We start from the raw sequence: 17538 nt of genomic DNA, 5'->3' as shown, positions 1-17538 counted from the left end.
GCTTGTTTTAATTCTATGCTTAATGGGAAGTAAGTTTAAGGGCGCCACTAGAGGGCGCCTGGCTGCGCCCCCAACACATTTGTCGCCCTAGGCAACCGCCTAGCTCGCCTATAGCAAACGCCGGCCCTGCTTTCAAGAGACCACAGAACAATAATCATAAAAATCCAAAAGAGAGAAAAAAAAGAACTATTTGCATTAAAAGTTACTTTTCACAAGAACCAATCATGATCACAAAGCATTTCTAGTCTTTTATTTCAATCATATTTTGTGGACAAAAAGAGTAACATCAAAAAAAAAGTTACATATTTCCCATGTGCAATTATAAAAGTATTTAATGCTACTTTTAAATGAAAATTATAATTGTGTAAATAGTCCAAAATAAAGCATTCTGACATATTTCATAAACTCCACAGTCAAACTCTGATAATGTGAACTCTAAATTTGGTTACAGAAAAATACAAAATAATTATACAGTAATATGTTTCTTACCCAGCTCGTCTTCGCTTGCCATACACAAGAGCAGTGCTGAACTGAAGTGAACAGAATCAGATTGATAGCTGACTGACTGTTCAAGTAACAGTGAATGACTGGTAAGGAGCAGTAGTGCAAAACAAGGGTGAAAGGGCCATAAACAAAAACAAAATTGTCAGGAAGCTGCTTTCTCCACACCTTTGCTTACAAAACTCAGTGCAATGCTTATATCGGTTTCAGTACATTACAATTGTTATGGGGTGGGGTGGAGGGGAAGGGCAACAGACATCGAACAACACAATTTTTGACTGAAGTGCCTGTTGAATTGTGGCAGTAGTTCTGAAATGAAAAGAAATAAGAAGAATGTGCACAAATGCAGATACAGTATGAAATTAGCTTATGCCTTAATAGTTATATTTGCAAAAAGGCTTGCACTCTACGATGAGGATTTACACTTATTTGAATCTTGCAGTGTAAGTGCTGTGTTAAAACTTTCACATCCTGTGGTGATGTCTATGTGTGATTGAAGCATTTGTCACCATAAGAATGATCATTTTTAAAAACAATGGTTTCCACTACTATTCTGTCCTTAGAGTTTCAGATTAATTGTTATGATATTAATATTCAGCTTTGTGTCCTTTAATGTGCTACCAATTACAGCATCTAAGGTTCAATAAAATGACAGTCAGCCAGTCATCGGACGGATACTAGTCGCACAGTGAACGTCATACAGTAAAGCACTGAAACGCTGAGACAGCTGTTCTCATGTATTCTTCACTACTTCCTGTTTTCTTACAAAACAAAAGCCCCCATTTACACATTTATATAAAATAAAAAATTCACATTGGACCATAGTACGCATAGTCTAATCTTCAATAGATTTTAAATGTAACAGTAACAATGATATACATGTAGATGGCTCCACACAATTTTCATTGCCTAACCTTTTTTAGACGCATCTCACTGCCATAGATGCCGAAGTGCACAGATGCATCAGAAGTTATAATATGTGAGGGGTAAGAGAAGTCAAATGTATTTATAACTCTTATAATTGCTATTATTCATTCATCCATAAATCATTGGAATGGGATACTGTTTGAAATGTTACTTAGTAAAGATTTTATGTAACACTGCGCACTGGAAAGGCTGGAAGTTCAGGGCTATATCCTGGAGTTTTGTGATGAGCAAGAGGAAAATGCAAGGTATTGTTTCATTAGGAACATCAAAAACAACAACAACAACAACAAAAACACTGAAATAAAAGAGCTTACATCCTGTTTGAAGGCTCATATCATGTTTTCAATATAATAGGGCACATATGGTTTGACAAAAGTCAATTTTCCTTTCCAAAAGGACCCGCTTTAGCACCAAAGGCACTTCAAGCACCATCATCAGGATTTTAATCTGGATCTGACGAGGACAATATAATCCTGATTTATATTATAATTATAATTTAATAATATATGGACAAATATTTAACATATGGGTGAAAACAGATTCCCTGTTAAATCAAAACTCACAACCTAACTGGCCTCATCCTCCTGACTAGCTAGGTTGTCAGTTACCATAAGACTTTGCATTAGACCTGTAGGAATGTAGGGCTTGAAAGATCGGTTGCGGCTGAAAGCGAAGGGGAATGAAGATGGCAATCGTCCTGAGGAGCCGAACGTGAGCAGACGGTGCTGCAGGTGTGGACGGTGATCAAATTTAGCAGCTTGCGATGCGTCTCTCTGCTCCAGCACACGCTTCAGATCCTGCACCTGACTTATAAGTTCCATTAGCTTGGTCAAGACAGCCATGGAGCCTCCGCCCAGGATGTGTACCTCAGGTATCCAGCGCAGGTAGCGCTGCATCCAGACACGGACAGCCGGCCCATCCAGACAGGGGAGCAGGAGGCCGTGATAGTCCAGAGGGCGCTGTTGCCAGGACTCGTAGAACTCACGGGTGGGGGCCACGGGGGAGTCAGGAGAGCCCATCCAGCGACTGATACGCTTCACTCGTAGCATCTTTTTAAGGCTGTCGGTCTCCTCCTTAAAGAAACCTTTCTTGGGTGGGGTTTTGAAGGCTGTGCTGGGTAAGGATAACTGTCTTTGGTGCTATACATTTAAAAAAAAAAAAAAAAAATTTAAATATTAGTCTGCAAGCAATTATGCACAGGACAAACTCAACTTCGATATTATTCAATATGAACAGCAAAGTCAGATAAACAAAATAAGCAAAAGAGACTTAATTAGTGCAACATTTGGGTAAGATGCCCCCCTCAACTTCCATTTTCCTCTTGCCTATAGATGTCACTAAATCTCAACACATTTGCTGAATAGCTCTTGAACTTTTATCATTTGTGAGATTTCAATAGTAATTCATAGATTTTTATGGTAACAAATAGTTTTTTTATTTTGAAGCAAAAGGTATAAAAGTGAAGATTTTAGTGATTGTTAAAGCTACACTGTGTAACTTTTTTAGTTTATTCTTAGCTAAAAACACTTAGTCCTTTCAAAAATATATGTGCTCATGATGTATATTTACTTCTTTCAAGTAATAAAGTATTCTCGTAAGTTTATAATATGCCATTGAAAATACATACGGGTAAGGGGTTCGAATGCGGGTCGCCATGTTGCCCCTCCATCTTGAAAGTACATTAGCCAAAGAGGGACATACCCGTAAATTCAAGCTTCGCCTTTCGCGTTTTAACACTCGATGGCACAGTGTCAAATGTGGACGAGGTCGAACTGGAAGCCATATTAATCTTGGACTAAATCGGCCACCGTAGGAGTTAAAACGAAATCGGAATTGAGAGGAACAGAAACTAATATTCACTGGATGGTCATATACCTTTTAGACGCTAGATGGGGGAAAATATCACACAGTGTAGCTTTAAACATGAAATTAAAAAAATTGCGACCGACTTTTCTAAAGGGCTTAAAGTAAAGTAAAATGGCTTAACAAACAATAATAATAATTAAAAAAAAACAGGGCGGGACTAAATAATAGTTTTATGTGTTCACGTGCTTGTTTGATTTTTAAATAAAAATATTAAATTTTATGGATAAATAATCTATAATAAACACTGCAACAATCCATTCACAATAAGAAATGTCCATTTTGATTTCATGGTGACTTTAATAATTCTAATAATTCATAGATCATTTATAATTCCATCGCTTAGATGTACATTTCAGACATCTTTATTATTCATTATAAAGTGTAGGCTAATTCAGTGGCATCATTTGATCTAAAGTCATAGCTATCTATCGCTTTTCAAGATTTAAAAATTTAATATTTAAAAATGTTCAGTGTTTATATATAGATTTAATTTTTAGAGATGTACATTTTACATTTAAGATTTACATTTTAAAATACAATTCTGTACATAATTCAGATTATACAGTGTAATTCAGATGCATCACTAAGTGAGATTCTGTTATTTGATTTATCTAGCATTATGCGATAATTCAAGTAATTGTAAAAATGTATTAACAAAGTAATTTGAAAACATTAATCATTATGTTTCACATGATATCAAATGTATGCTTTTAGTGCAACTGTTTCCATTTATTTCTCTTAATAAATATATATATATATATATATTGGATGATGTTGAACTTATTTCTAAATATGTTACAATTTAGATTAACACTGTTCTTAATGGGGAGGGGGGTGGGGCATCTTTCCCTACATTATTAAATTATGTAAGGGCCAGTTTACACCTGGTCACTTCATGCACTTTCTATGAATGGCTAGCCATCCGATCATGAAAAGACCAGGTGTAAATGCCCTCCGAAATGCTTTCGAGACTTCAGGAGGTGATTTGATACACATTCCAGATGAAACTGGACACGTTTAAATGCATCTGGTTGTTGAAACCACATATGCCCATTTTAGTGCTCCTAAAACGGTAAAAAATAACCGTGTGAGAGCAAGCGTGTTATAGGCTATATGACATTTAGCCAGATATGACAGCGCTACTGCAACACATCGCCGCAGATGAGTAGGAGTACCTCAAGCCGACTTGAAAACTGCTGCAAATGAAACTGAAAGTAAGGCGAAGACGCTAAACACACAATCATCTTCATTAAAAGCAGTGATACTAAATTATCTTACCAATCCTGATGGCGCTCTCTCTCCTATTGTCTTTGATCTTGAAATTAGCTGATGATAAATAAAATGCAGCTCATATCTGTTACTTTCGTTGATGTGAACTCCGTTAAATTTGCATTAGCGTGGGAATTGAAGATCGGATTTATATTCGTTTTGCGGAGACCCATTTATGTGGCCAAGTATAAATGGAAGCGTGTAAACGAATCAGATTTCAATCAGTAAAAACATATGAAGTGACCAGGTGTAAACAGGCCCTAAAATGGGTAAGAGATAGTATAGCATTTCATCCTCTCACCTTGGGCTTGTGAGGTTTGCGTACAGTCTTCTCAGGTTTCACCTTCTCTGAATACAATGGGTTAAAGAAGAAATTCTGGGCCTTGCTGTCAAACTGCACAGACCAGTCCCACACTGTAGGGCAATTCAATGGACCGCTTTGTGCAAGTGGTGACTCGGCCTGCCAAGACAATCAAGCACAGGCAGTCAGCAGGAGGCGTGCCGACTGCATCAGGGAGGCAACAGCCACTAACCTCGGAGTACATGTAAACTAATGACTGCATTACAGAGGGCTGACTGTTTTCTTTTTAGCCACTGTGCTCCTATAGAGGCCACTTATACTGTTCAACTGGCAGAATGGTGAATGCACTACTCAAAATGTAAAATCTGACTCTAAGACTCTAAGCTGCAGGCACAGCATCAAAATAACATTATTAATCTCAACAAAATAGTTTTTTAAAAACATAAAATTCATAAGTTCTACCTTCATAACATTTTCTCTCTGATGGGCAGAGTTGAACAGAAAGGTGCTGAAGACTGGCACGTGAACACTGTCAGACAGAACAGTCAGGTAAGTCTCGGAGAACTGGAAGGCCGGGCTGTGCTGCTGGACAAGCTGCCACACGCACTCCAGGAACAGGAGGAAGACTGGAGAATGACACTGCGCATTGAGAAACAAGAATCTCATTAAAAAGACAATGCGGATGAGAACAGATCGCCAATCATTCATTCAATGAACGATTAATGATCGCTAAATAAATCCTAGTAGGGACATCAAGATGGTCTCATTTTGATGGGATTTATTTTGCAATTCATATATTTCTTTTTTTTTTTCTCAACAAAAAGCCACAAGAAGGGATGAATTTTATGTGTGGTGGTAATGTGATGGGTAATGTATAATGCTAGTGTAATATTAGTGTTGTGCAATGTGTGGGTTTTTTCTTCTTTTTCTTTTTGAATGGATGAAATGTGATTGGACAGTGGATTGTTATATGTTTGACCTGCTCTCTTGATTGTCTAAGACACATTTCTCCTGAGGGGTATAATAAACATAATTAACAATTATAGGTGCTGTATGTAGGAATGACATGTGGTTGAAATAGGTACTGCAGTCCAAATTTACCCTGCCCTCTCCTCCTCAGACTCGATGCTCACGCGGGTTGCCAGTTTAAGGACACGCAACAGGAACGAGCGCAATTGACAATAGAAGGCGAGGAGACACACACTGTAAGTTGAAGAGTTGATTTATCCGCATTTTAATGTGCTTCCGTTCATTGAGATTTTAGATGGATTCCGAGGCTTTTTAGGTCGGGTAGAATCTGGGACCTCTTACCTAGTTTGTTTGCTGGCTTCCATGACAGCAATACGCTGTGTTTTCTATCAGTGGTGTCGAAATACTATTTGGTAAATTGGCAATGTGTGTTATTGCACAGACCAAAACAAAACCAGACATTCTGACACGGAACGCACATTTCAAAGTAGAATAACTGGCAGTAGCGTTATTTTTCTGAGAAACGAGTATTTGAACTCACCATGTTTCCTAAATATCTGCAAACATACAATGCTTTATGCTTTAGTACTGTCAAAAACTTACATACAGCACCTTTAACATACACCTTATTTTGCAATGCAGAACTATTTTTTTTTTTTTATGTGCAAGACCATAAAATAATTAATAAGCGACCATAGGCAAATAACTGAAAGAATAACAGTATTTGCGCTATAAACCTATATGTTTATGATTATGATAATTAAATTAATACAATATAACAATGAAAGGTTTGCGATATAAATCGGTATAACAGACTTTGTATAGGTAAAATAAATCGAAGTAAATAACATCAGAAGCTAAACAATCGAATTACAAATGCCTGTACCCAACCCACCTGGAGGGCAAAACAGGGCTTTCCTCCATTGCCCACCACCAGCTATTTTTACCAGGTTTGTAGTTGTACTAAGTACTAATATAGTAAGACTTAAGAACGTAGTAATATTATGATGCATACTATGTACATTCAAGCAGGTCAACCCAGAATATAAATGCAATGCACAGTTTTCGTTAAGCGTTTTATTAAGTAGTTTAAAAACAGTGTACTTTTACTTGAGTACATTTTAAGTGCTATATCGGTGGCTTTCCTGCGCTATTTTCCTTAAACCTGCCGTCCCTACATTATATGTTTATTTTTTTCCTGTCACCGTGATTGGCTAAGGCGAATAATCAGTCGTGTGACTCCCGTCAAATCAACCATGATAGCGACCAGCCTAGAGTGAGAGGCACGCGTGCTTTATGAAAGGGGGTTGTTGCTGGTTACTGTATGATGACTTAAATCGTGAAATTGCCTTAAACAATTACTAAAAATTGAATGCAGAATATTACATTTTCTAATACACGTACAAATGGTACGTATTCTGTTAGCGCTGCACGAGCTTGCGGTGCCATCAGCTGGAAACACTTAATTTAGTTTGACTGTTTAGGCTTCAAAGTGCATTAGGCATTAACCGACCGTCACTGCTAGATTTTTGTCCCTTACATCGATTTTGCTCAACATGTAAACGCATTAACCTGCTTTATGTCGGCTTATTGAAGTGCATATTTTAATGTTTGAAAAATGTTGATGTTCTCACATGACGATTTAAAATTTTAGTCCATGTATATAGCAAATAACTTTAATAAAACATCAGATTTATATTTAAAACAGGTTTATTTTATAATTGCAAGCAAAAATAATCAGTGGTGAAAATTATGAGTTACTCGATTCTGATTTCTGAAGTGTATTGATTTTACAGAGAAAAACATCCTTTGAAATTAAAGCAGTACAATGCGTCTTGAAAAGAAAGAACTCTGCTTTTTTTTAACGTAAAATTGTTAATGTACAACGCTTTGCAACCTTTTTTAATTAACCGCAAGAAAACCTCTACAGAATGGTTGTCATAAATGTTACCAGATTATTGGTTGCTTTCTCAAATATTGCATGGCTGTATTTTTAGTGCTAGCAGTCAAAAATAAAACTTGGAGAAATATTGAAATACTGAAATACTGTTGATCTCATGTTTTTTTTTGTTCTTACTGAGAATCATCCATAAAAGAGTAAGCTACAGTTTTAATTTGCAGGTTATAAGGTGGAATAACATTTATAGCATAATACTCTCTACTCACTACTCTTGAGTACTTTTAAAAGGGTTACTTTTTACTCCTACCTTGAGTAGTATTTAGGACAGGTACTTTTACTCTACTAGCACTACATTTTTTGACAAGTAACAGTACTTTTACTTGAGTATGCTTTTTCAGTACTCTTTCCACCACTGCCTGTGCTGCAGTTGTGTAGTTGTTTTGCTCTCCAGGTCTCCGGTAACATGACTGAAAACTATGAATAGTGACCGGTTGACTGCATATTATCCTGTTTATCACATGGCTACTTAGCAAAACCGGAAAATAAATGGACGTCTGCAGAGTGGAACAAAAAAAAAAAAACATGATACTAGTGCAGGAGATTGGTTGAACTGTCAAATGTATAGTTCAGTAGTCTTTATACAGGTGTCATTACACATGACATGATTTTACAACCTCAGAAAAAGACAGGTTTGCAGCAAAAAAGCCTTTAATTCTCAGAGGTTATGAATGATAAACCAGCATATATATGAAAATATATAAACCAGCAACATTTCCACTAAGCCTCTAAAGAAACAACAGGCAAGAACAAGCATGCAATAATTACCTCCTTGTCTTTCTGATGGAGGTGATTACATCGATCTAGGAAGGCATGGCAACCAGCCACCCACTCCTTCTGCACAAGACTCTGGAAACCCATCAGTGTTCTGTAATAAGGGTCCAACATTATCTGAGCCAGACTGGAGATCACACAGCACAGATCTGTCCCCTCTTCCTCTGCAATCAATCAATAACAACAACATAAAACATCAGGGAATAAACATCAGGGAATACTATCTCAAAGTCACAAAGATAGATCCATCGAGGTTTAAAAGTACTTACTTTACCATCCCAAAAGATTGCTCAAGCAATCGAAACAATGTTTTGAAATCACAATATAAGTCAATATATTTGAAACACACTTGACTTACCAGTTACAAGGACATTTGTGTTGTCTTTATCAATACATTCAACCACCTCTACTGCTTTTTGGAGACATTGTCTGTTGAGGACACAGTTTGTTAATTGTTTCATAGTCTAATACTAGTAAAAATCACACAATCTAGGATTTTATCAATGTAAGCTGACCTAATAATGTCTAGCCATCCAGAGCTTTCAATGGAAGAGAACCATTTCACATCTGATAACCAAAAATCGGTTGAATTATCTAAGAGACAAATAATTAAAAAATGGGTCGTTACAAAGGGACTGCAAACAAAATACACATCCTTTCATTTAATATTTGAGGATTTGTTCACTTTTCTTGTGAAAGAGACTTCAGTATATTGTGACTCACCGATAAGAAAGAATTGTTTGAACTTGTTATACGACTGCTGGATGTCTAGGATCGTAGGAAGGGATTCTGAGAGGTCCTCTGTTTTTACGGAGTAAAGGTAATTATGTGCGACTGAATTTATCATTCTGCAACGGAAGAAAAAAACAAAACAGAATTTGTTAATGTGAAGGTACCATTGACATTCAAATTATTTTTTTTTGTATTTGCTGTGGACACTTTACATGACCAACACACAAAAAGGTTATATTGGTTCATGCTGACAGTGTCTATAGCACTACTAGATAACATACTGGCATGTTGTTCTTTGATAAAAAAACAGTGCCCTTGAGTGTCAGCACCTAAACACGCAGAAACTGCACAAATAACCATGAGGATATCACAGTTTGGCTGATTTCAGAGGATAAATAGGAGTCAAAAACTGTAATCCATTACGTGTCCAAGTGCTTTTGGAAATCCCCGTCTTCTTGTGTCATAGGTGGGAAAGACGCTTTGAAGAGAGCACAACCACTGTGATGAGACCAACACCAGATCTAAAGAGAAAAATAATAGGCATCCGACTTTAGTTACATTCAACTATACAAATGCCAACATTACAATAACAGACATTATAATAACATTCCTAAAATTATTTAAATGCTTATATCCTGTTAAGCTAAAATCCTTAACTCACTGGCAATCCCTTCCCTTGATAGCTGAATAAATCCTCTAGTGCAGATGGGATGACAAAGTACTTCGGTAACCTAAAGACAACGTCAGAGCAGTGCTTTTGTTGGATACATATATTTCACATTAACACGTTCAACATGTAACAAGCTACAGATCACTGAAAACAATTTTGCTAATTATTATTTATAATTATTATAGATGCATGCATTTTTTTTCTCCTATATTAATTGAGAGAATACATTGAAAATGCACATATATTGACTCTAGGATTGGTCTGGAAAATCTAGGTCAGTAGCACATAAAGACTGTAATAGATTAGTGATTATCTCGTTACGGAAAATGCACCTTAATACCCTCTAATAAAAACAGTAGTAACACTTTATCAGACACTTTACAGCCAACAACAACAGCATGAAGTACCTTTGAGAGAGTTCAAAGTTCTCATTTTCTGTCACTAATTTACATTTCGCTTTGGTCCGTTTCATTTCCTGTGTCCAGTCCTCTGGTGAATCAAACATAATGGCCTCCTGTGTCCTCTGCATTTCTGCAAATACAAATAGCATCTTGTGTTGTTCCAAAGTTGACTAATGAGAGCTTAAGCTATTTAAAAACTATATAAAATGATCCTTCATTCTAAAACAGTGCTCAACAATAAAGATGTCTGATAGTCTAGGGCAAGTGTGACAGAGTTTTGGACCAGTGGTTGGATCTCTCTCTCCCGGGCCAGTGTTGTCACCAAATCTTACGAGTTATTGGTCACATATGTTTTTCAACAAACTTTTCTAGCTAGCTGACAAAAGAGTGGAGATGAAGACTTGGGATATTCTAAGAAGCATTGGTTAGAAATGAATAATGCCCATCATATGCCACTGTTTTCTATCAAATTACTGCAAATTAAATACCAGGTAATTTTATTGTAATTTAATGAAAAATATATTTTATTCCTGGTATATATAAATCCTTGTTGAAGAGAATAATAACAAGATGAGGCTGCAGCAACTGTAAAAAGTTCATTTTAAACATATTTAAAAAATAGAATCCAGAAAGATGATCTGGAATATATAATGTCTATAAAGAGAGACTGACTGTTGTTCTTGCAACCATCTGTTGAATTCCAGTTGCATAGACTATGATCAGCATTTAGCAGATGGTGCAAGAAGTCCAGTGCTGCATGTGCGTCTGCATTTCAGACGTGTGCAAAGTTCATGTTCTACATACGTGTGACTTCATGAACTTCTCATGGTGGTGTTGTATTAGTGGTTATATGTGTTTAGTGGATTGACAATTTACTGATACTCAGACAACAGCTTTTTTTAACCAACAAGTGAAACGATGTGACAATAGTAACACAATGAAAGCCTCCAACAAAAGCTAAAATCTGTACCTGGGCTTGGTGTCCCTGCATAGGAAAAAGCAAAAACGCACTTTAGAGATTTCTCCTCCAAACAATGGTGAGCAATACCCTGAAAAATCTGACAAAACAAACAAACAAATGCACAAGGAGATGTGTAACTCTTTTTAAAATGTACATACATTTCAGTCGTCATATTAAACAAATTACCCTTTTGGTATCTTCCTCCTTGGTGAATGTTAGACAGAACTGAAAGACGCGTAGATCTTTACAGTGAATGATCATTTTGGATGGGTATTTGTTCTTCACAAAGCTTCCTGTTATCAGTTTCCTTTTTTCATCATAAACTTTAAAAGAAATGAAAAGTTTTTCAGAACTCAAACATTCAAACCAAAACATTTTTTTTACATTATTAAGAAAAAACGATTATTACCACCATAGATGTGATCCACACACATTAATGGAATGTCATTTTCTCCATAGAGTTTGTTCTTAAAGGTCTTGGACTAGAAAAAAAGGTAGTGACATAACAGCCTCTTATTGTACTTTCACAAAAGTAAGTAATGGCTTACGAAAGACAGTAATTAACAAATGCTCAGTCGGCTGTGAGAGGTGTATTTTTATACAGTAACTAACAGGAAAGGCAGACACTGCTGCCTTCTTCAGTGTGCCGTATCAACTTTCACACAAGATTTGTGAAATAAAGAGTGAAACACACTTCACTTCCTGTTTAGCCACCTCAAAATTGAAGTCTGAAAGTAGTAGATGAAACCTCTTTTGACACCAACCAACACTAACATTTGACCAATAGCTATCAGCAGCATTGTTTTTCAGCCTTTTAAGATGATTAGATTAGATACATCTTCATCCTATACCGATCTTAGACAACCGGCAAAAAAAGCAAAAAACGACCCGAAAACAAAAATACCTGACCATTTGAGCCTACTGTAAGTCACTGGTTTCCCACCAGAATTTCACTACCAGTGAGTCAGACAGTCAAGTTCCTGAACTGGCAGCTAAAGTGAGAGCACTCACAGCACAGTTCCTCATGCAAGGTCACTGAGCATGCTCTTAAGACAGTTTGATTGTATTCACACTTTTGCTATTTACTCATTAAGCAGGCACTTTTATCCAAACCTTACTTACAAATGAGAAGAAAGTAATTATCTGACAGGAGCCAGCAATATTAGCAGATCTCCAGTGCTTCATTTAGTGTGGCTATAAAGCTTTTGAAGCAACAAAATCTTAATTTACCCAATCTACCATTTATGTCCAATCTTTTGCATGTACATGAATTTGTTTTGGAATAGTAGCATGGCTGTCAATTCAATGCGTTAGTTTAGCACAATTATAAATAAATCAATAACGAAAAAATATGAACACATTTAGTCATGCCCTCTGACCTGTCTGCTACTACAGGCAATGCACCTCGCCAAACCTCACTTGCAAATATTTATTAATAATAAAATTTTTAAATGGATAAACAGCTCTAATAAATAATATCATTATCATTAAGATTGCCATTATATTAACATCTAGATCACGTTATTTTCTCTTCAAACCACATTATGTACAAGAATGCTGCAGTCTTCATACAGGAAGTACATGATGTTAAAAAAACCCCACTGTGGTTCTTTGTTTGGTGAGCCTGAATTAGAAATGATACATTGTTCCTTATGTGATAGCATTCTGCTTTTCACTCAGTAGATGTGAATTAGCATTCCATAAGACTGTGTTTTCTTAATACAGTGTTGATTATTTTCTTGTAGTACGAAAAGGAAAACGCTCACGGCAGTTTGTAACTATTTTACGTTGTGGTACATTTTTTTATGATTTGTTTAGACCCCACTGAGGGTTAGATTTAGGGGTGGGCCTTCATACTTTTTCGTACAAATCAAATTGTATATGAAATTGCCATTTGTAAATGTGTCCTTACCGTGTCTTCCTGTATCAACTCATCACTAATGAACGTAACACGAAAATTGGTGCAGAACAATGTGCCAAAGACACCACGCTGGGAGAGGTCATCTTGAGTGTATTTGAGAATGGGGTTGGCGCTACAGAAGACCACTTCACCTAGGAAGCAACAGATCAGCAAAGTCATGTCAGATAAGCTTTGTTCCGACTGTCAGTCCAAATCTGATTTTTGTGCACATCCAACGATGAGGTGTCTTCACTTCTTTCACTGTGTGGCAGAAACGGCAGCACGGAGTAAAGCCGCTCATGCTGGCCTCAGTTTCTGTCGCTGTTTCATTAGAAGTCCAGCGCTGCAGCTACGCATTGTCATATTCTAAGACACAATATTGCAAACCCCTCCATGTTGTTTTTGGCATTGTCCTTACAACGCAACATCATTGCCATGGGAACTAACACAGAGAGCCACAGGAAACACCAATCATATCTGAATAGTTGCGATATACATTACATAGTGTGGACAATCAATCATTTAGATCTGATTTCAATCGTATACCCAAATAATCAGATTTGGACAGGCAATGTGAACGAACAAGGCTTTAGATACAATAACACAATGTCGGACATAAACACAGTGCCAATAACAGTTTGTTTTGTGGTGTGCAGAGCTTTGAAGAAATGCTATCAGTGTTTTAGTATTTTTCTGTATCTGCAAAGTGTACACTGAATGAGATCTCTGTAAGTTACAGTCTGGATTAAAGAGCAATTTTAAGTCTGAATTGAAAATTACACCCAGTGTGTTCCACTAACACAAAAAGTATTTTAGATTAACTGACAATAATACAAAGAAAAACTTGAGAGAGCAGAACATTGTGTGAGGGATTTAATATTTACCTGGTAGCAAATCAGGATGCTTCTCTTTCTTTAGCAGGTCTTTCTCTAATTTTATTTCCTAGAGAAGAAAGAAGCAATACAATTATAATGTTAAATGTAAACTTGATTATCTAATAACATGTACTACATGACATTTTCACAAGTACCATATTGCAATATGATGCCAAACACATCAGGTCACATTTCACAAAGTGCCAGATGCTAAGCAAGTGAAAATTTGAAATCTAGATGCCTCCACAGAACATCTGCTCTGTAACGAAAACTAAAACTAACTTTATTAAAACTAAAGAATATATGGGTATGGGAAACCTACACGGTCATATTTTACATTAAAGGGATAGTTTACCAAGAAATTAACACTCTGACATAATTTACTCACTCTGGCCTCTTTTTATTATATTTATACCACAAAAGAAGATATTTTTGAAGAATGTTGGTAAACCAAACTTGGTATGTCCACTGTATGGACAAAAAATAAATCTCAAAATATCTTTTTCACTCCACAAAAGAAAAATATCATACAGGTTTGGAATGACATGAGCGTGAGTTAATTTTCCCTTTAACATTATGACTTTAATGTAATATATATGAGTAATATAATATAATGAGAACTGAGTCAACTGAGAGAACTGAGTGCCGTTTTGTCTCTGGCACCATGCATTTTAGCCGCAGCCCTGGGAAATCCACAAGGCATGCTTTGAAACTTTAACATTTAAATGAAGTAAATTCCTTTGTTATTGGTCAGAACATATAAAAGTGGCTGCAGAAAACTGCAAAATCATTCAACTAATGTCAATGTGTGAAAATTATGCAAGTTCAGTCGAAACAAACAGGATAAATAAAGGAAAGGAAGCCATGATACATCCTGGCTACCATGAGGCCAGCTGAAAAAAGTCAACGGTTAAAACTTCACAAACAACCCCAAGCATCTGGGACACTCCTTTCCCGAATGACTTCCTCAGGGTGAAAACATTCTCTTGAAAATTGTTTTTTAGAACCCGAGATTGTAATACACATGGGCTTGCCATTTATGTAAATGTTACAAGACAAAAAAAATGGATCACAGTAGGTTTCCATTAATATCCAGCCAACAAAAATGGGGAGAACGCTGTGCGAGCTGACCAAGCCCCAATTTCCGATCTTCAGAAAGAGAAATAGTTGAACTCTTTCCATAAGGCCAGGGGCCATACATATATAGAGCTGCTCAGAGCAAAGTTTTAAGCGTGTCGAAATTCTAAGAATGACATAACATTAGTCTAACCAGTGATTCATAAAGGTTCCTTTGTGTTAAGACTAGGTCTCAGCTCCTAAATTATTTAAGAGTGCAGGAGAGGTATCCTAACCTTGTTAGGAGTAACAAGATGGCAGCAGAGAGAAGGAGACCACACACTTTCCGAAAAAGATTTAACGTACTGGAGTTATATGATGACCGGGAGTTGATAAAACGATAAAGGCTGGATCATCATGGCATTTTTTTGTAACTGACCTAGTAAGACATTTAATAACTTCTCCCACTCTACAAATCAATGCTCTACTAACCACAGAAATCAAAGTAATAATGACATTTTTTGGCAACTGGAAAAATGCAGCAGTGCACTGGTGATGACTGGGACTTATCAGTCTACAGTAATCAGGATCTTAAGTCGCACAATTTGGCTCTAACCACACCAAACATACAGTAGTGGACAAAAGTGTTTTTAATAACCCTACGAGGTCGATTGAACCATCAAAATATGAGTAAAATATTTAATAATATATTATATATTTTTTTATAAATATTTTGGTAACACTTTACAATAAGGTTTAATTTGTTAACATTAGTTAACATGAACAATACTTCTGCAGCATTTATTAATCTTTGTTAATTTCAACATTTACTAATACATTATTAAAATCAAAAGTTGTATTTGTTAACGGTGAATGCACTGTGAACTAACATGAACAAACAACAAACAGTTGTATTATTATTAACTAACATTTATTAACTAACATTAACAAAGATGAATAAATTCAGTAACAAATGTATTGCGCGTGGTTCATGAAAGTTAATACATACTAATGTTAACCAATGAGACCTTATTGTAGTGTTGCCGATATTTTAAATATTAGGGAAGAACAAAACACTAAATGTAGTTACGGTATTTATCTGACAAAATTATTGGGCAAAAAAGGCAAACTTAAGCTACAGTTTTTATTTTACCATGCAAAAAATACAATAAAATTGAATAGCGGCTGAAACTGTCTTTCTGCCTAAAGCAAAAACATTTACATATGGCAGATGTTTTTATCCAAAGTGACTTCCATTGCATTGAAGGTACACGTAATCAGTTCAGGTATTTCCTTGTATTTAAACCCATGACCTTGGTGTTTTTAGTACCTAATCTTCTCATTTAGTGCTCCAAAGAACAGGAAAAGTCATACAGGTTCCGAACAACATAAGTATGAGTAAATAATGAAAGAAAGAAAAAAAAAAGAAAAAAAAATCCTCTAGTCTACACATTTAATTCCGAATTATGTTCTTGAATTATGAATGATGTATTTACTGTTTTTATAATTTACTAGTCTCTCTAATAAAATGGATTTAAAAAATTTATAATAGGGGGTTCCTCTTTCTATTGTTTCTATATTGAATACAATTCGTACCATCATGCTTTCATTAATGGACAACAATAACTCTATTGTGCGCCATCAACCCATGACATCTATTCTAAAAGGACGTCCTGCTCGCTCTCACGCGGGCGCGCGCACATACATCAAAACACTGCAACTTTCTGAAGACATAACCAAAAGCGGACTTCAAACACATCACATGTCAGGGCAGGGGCAAGTGAAGACACTTGTGACTCGAGTCAATAAACATAAAAGCATTCAATAACTTGGATAACATTCTCTAAACAGAGTACAGACTGGATTGTAAAGCTGTGGACTTTTTGGAAGTCCATAGATCTGAATTTTAGTCGTCAGGGCGAAGGCAGTCAACTTAGGAGGTTTAACGTTAACTGAATGCAAATTCATTGTTGCTCGTTTAACGCATCGTCCCATGTGAACGAAGCGCACACAAAACTGTGATTTCCCTGTTTATCTAAACTAGAACAAGTCAACATTGTCAACTTCAGCATGGCACGTAACCCCGCCCAGTGCACGTCTGTCCACTCTTTCAACTCGTTTAAGTCAAAACCAGTCTCCGGGTTGTTTTGAAAACACCGTAAGTGTAAAACGTTACTGCTTGAAAGCTTTCACTTACCTCGGGTGTAACATAAGACACAAATGACGGTTTAGAAGACTTCGCTCCTCCGCTCCCCAAACTTAACATTTTGCCTGTCCCACTATCCCGCTTCCCGAGCAGTCAGGTGGAAATCCGGGAGAGTGCGAACAGAACTTTCCTCTCCCTCCACCTCTTTTCACAAGCGCGGATTTCCTTTGGTT

The 17538-nt window shown here is 36.4% G+C and overlaps 1 protein-coding gene across 1 annotated transcript; it reads right to left on the bottom strand.

Annotated features, from left to right (window-relative positions):
* Positions 1 to 236: 236 nt before the first annotated feature.
* mtmr12 (myotubularin related protein 12) lies at positions 237 to 17521 on the bottom strand. The gene is made up of 16 exons (XM_079814099.1): positions 17357 to 17521; positions 14113 to 14170; positions 13241 to 13380; positions 11738 to 11810; positions 11515 to 11651; positions 11338 to 11425; positions 10374 to 10497; positions 9958 to 10027; positions 9720 to 9817; positions 9288 to 9412; positions 9080 to 9158; positions 8923 to 8993; positions 8559 to 8728; positions 5327 to 5503; positions 4865 to 5023; positions 237 to 2567 (listed from the first exon to the last, which is right to left on the bottom strand). Exons 1-16 carry the CDS (start codon positions 17423 to 17425, stop codon positions 1995 to 1997), a joined length of 2211 nt encoding a protein of 736 aa, XP_079670225.1. The 5' UTR covers positions 17426 to 17521; the 3' UTR covers positions 237 to 1994.
* Between the last annotated feature and the right edge of the window lie 17 nt (positions 17522 to 17538).

The sequence above is a fragment of the Gobio gobio genome, assembly GCF_949357685.1.
Source record: "Gobio gobio genome assembly, chromosome: 4".
Taxonomy (NCBI): Eukaryota; Metazoa; Chordata; class Actinopteri; order Cypriniformes; family Gobionidae; genus Gobio; species Gobio gobio.
The sequence above is the reverse complement of the archived record's forward strand: the minus strand, read 5'-3'. Positions and strand labels throughout refer to the sequence as shown.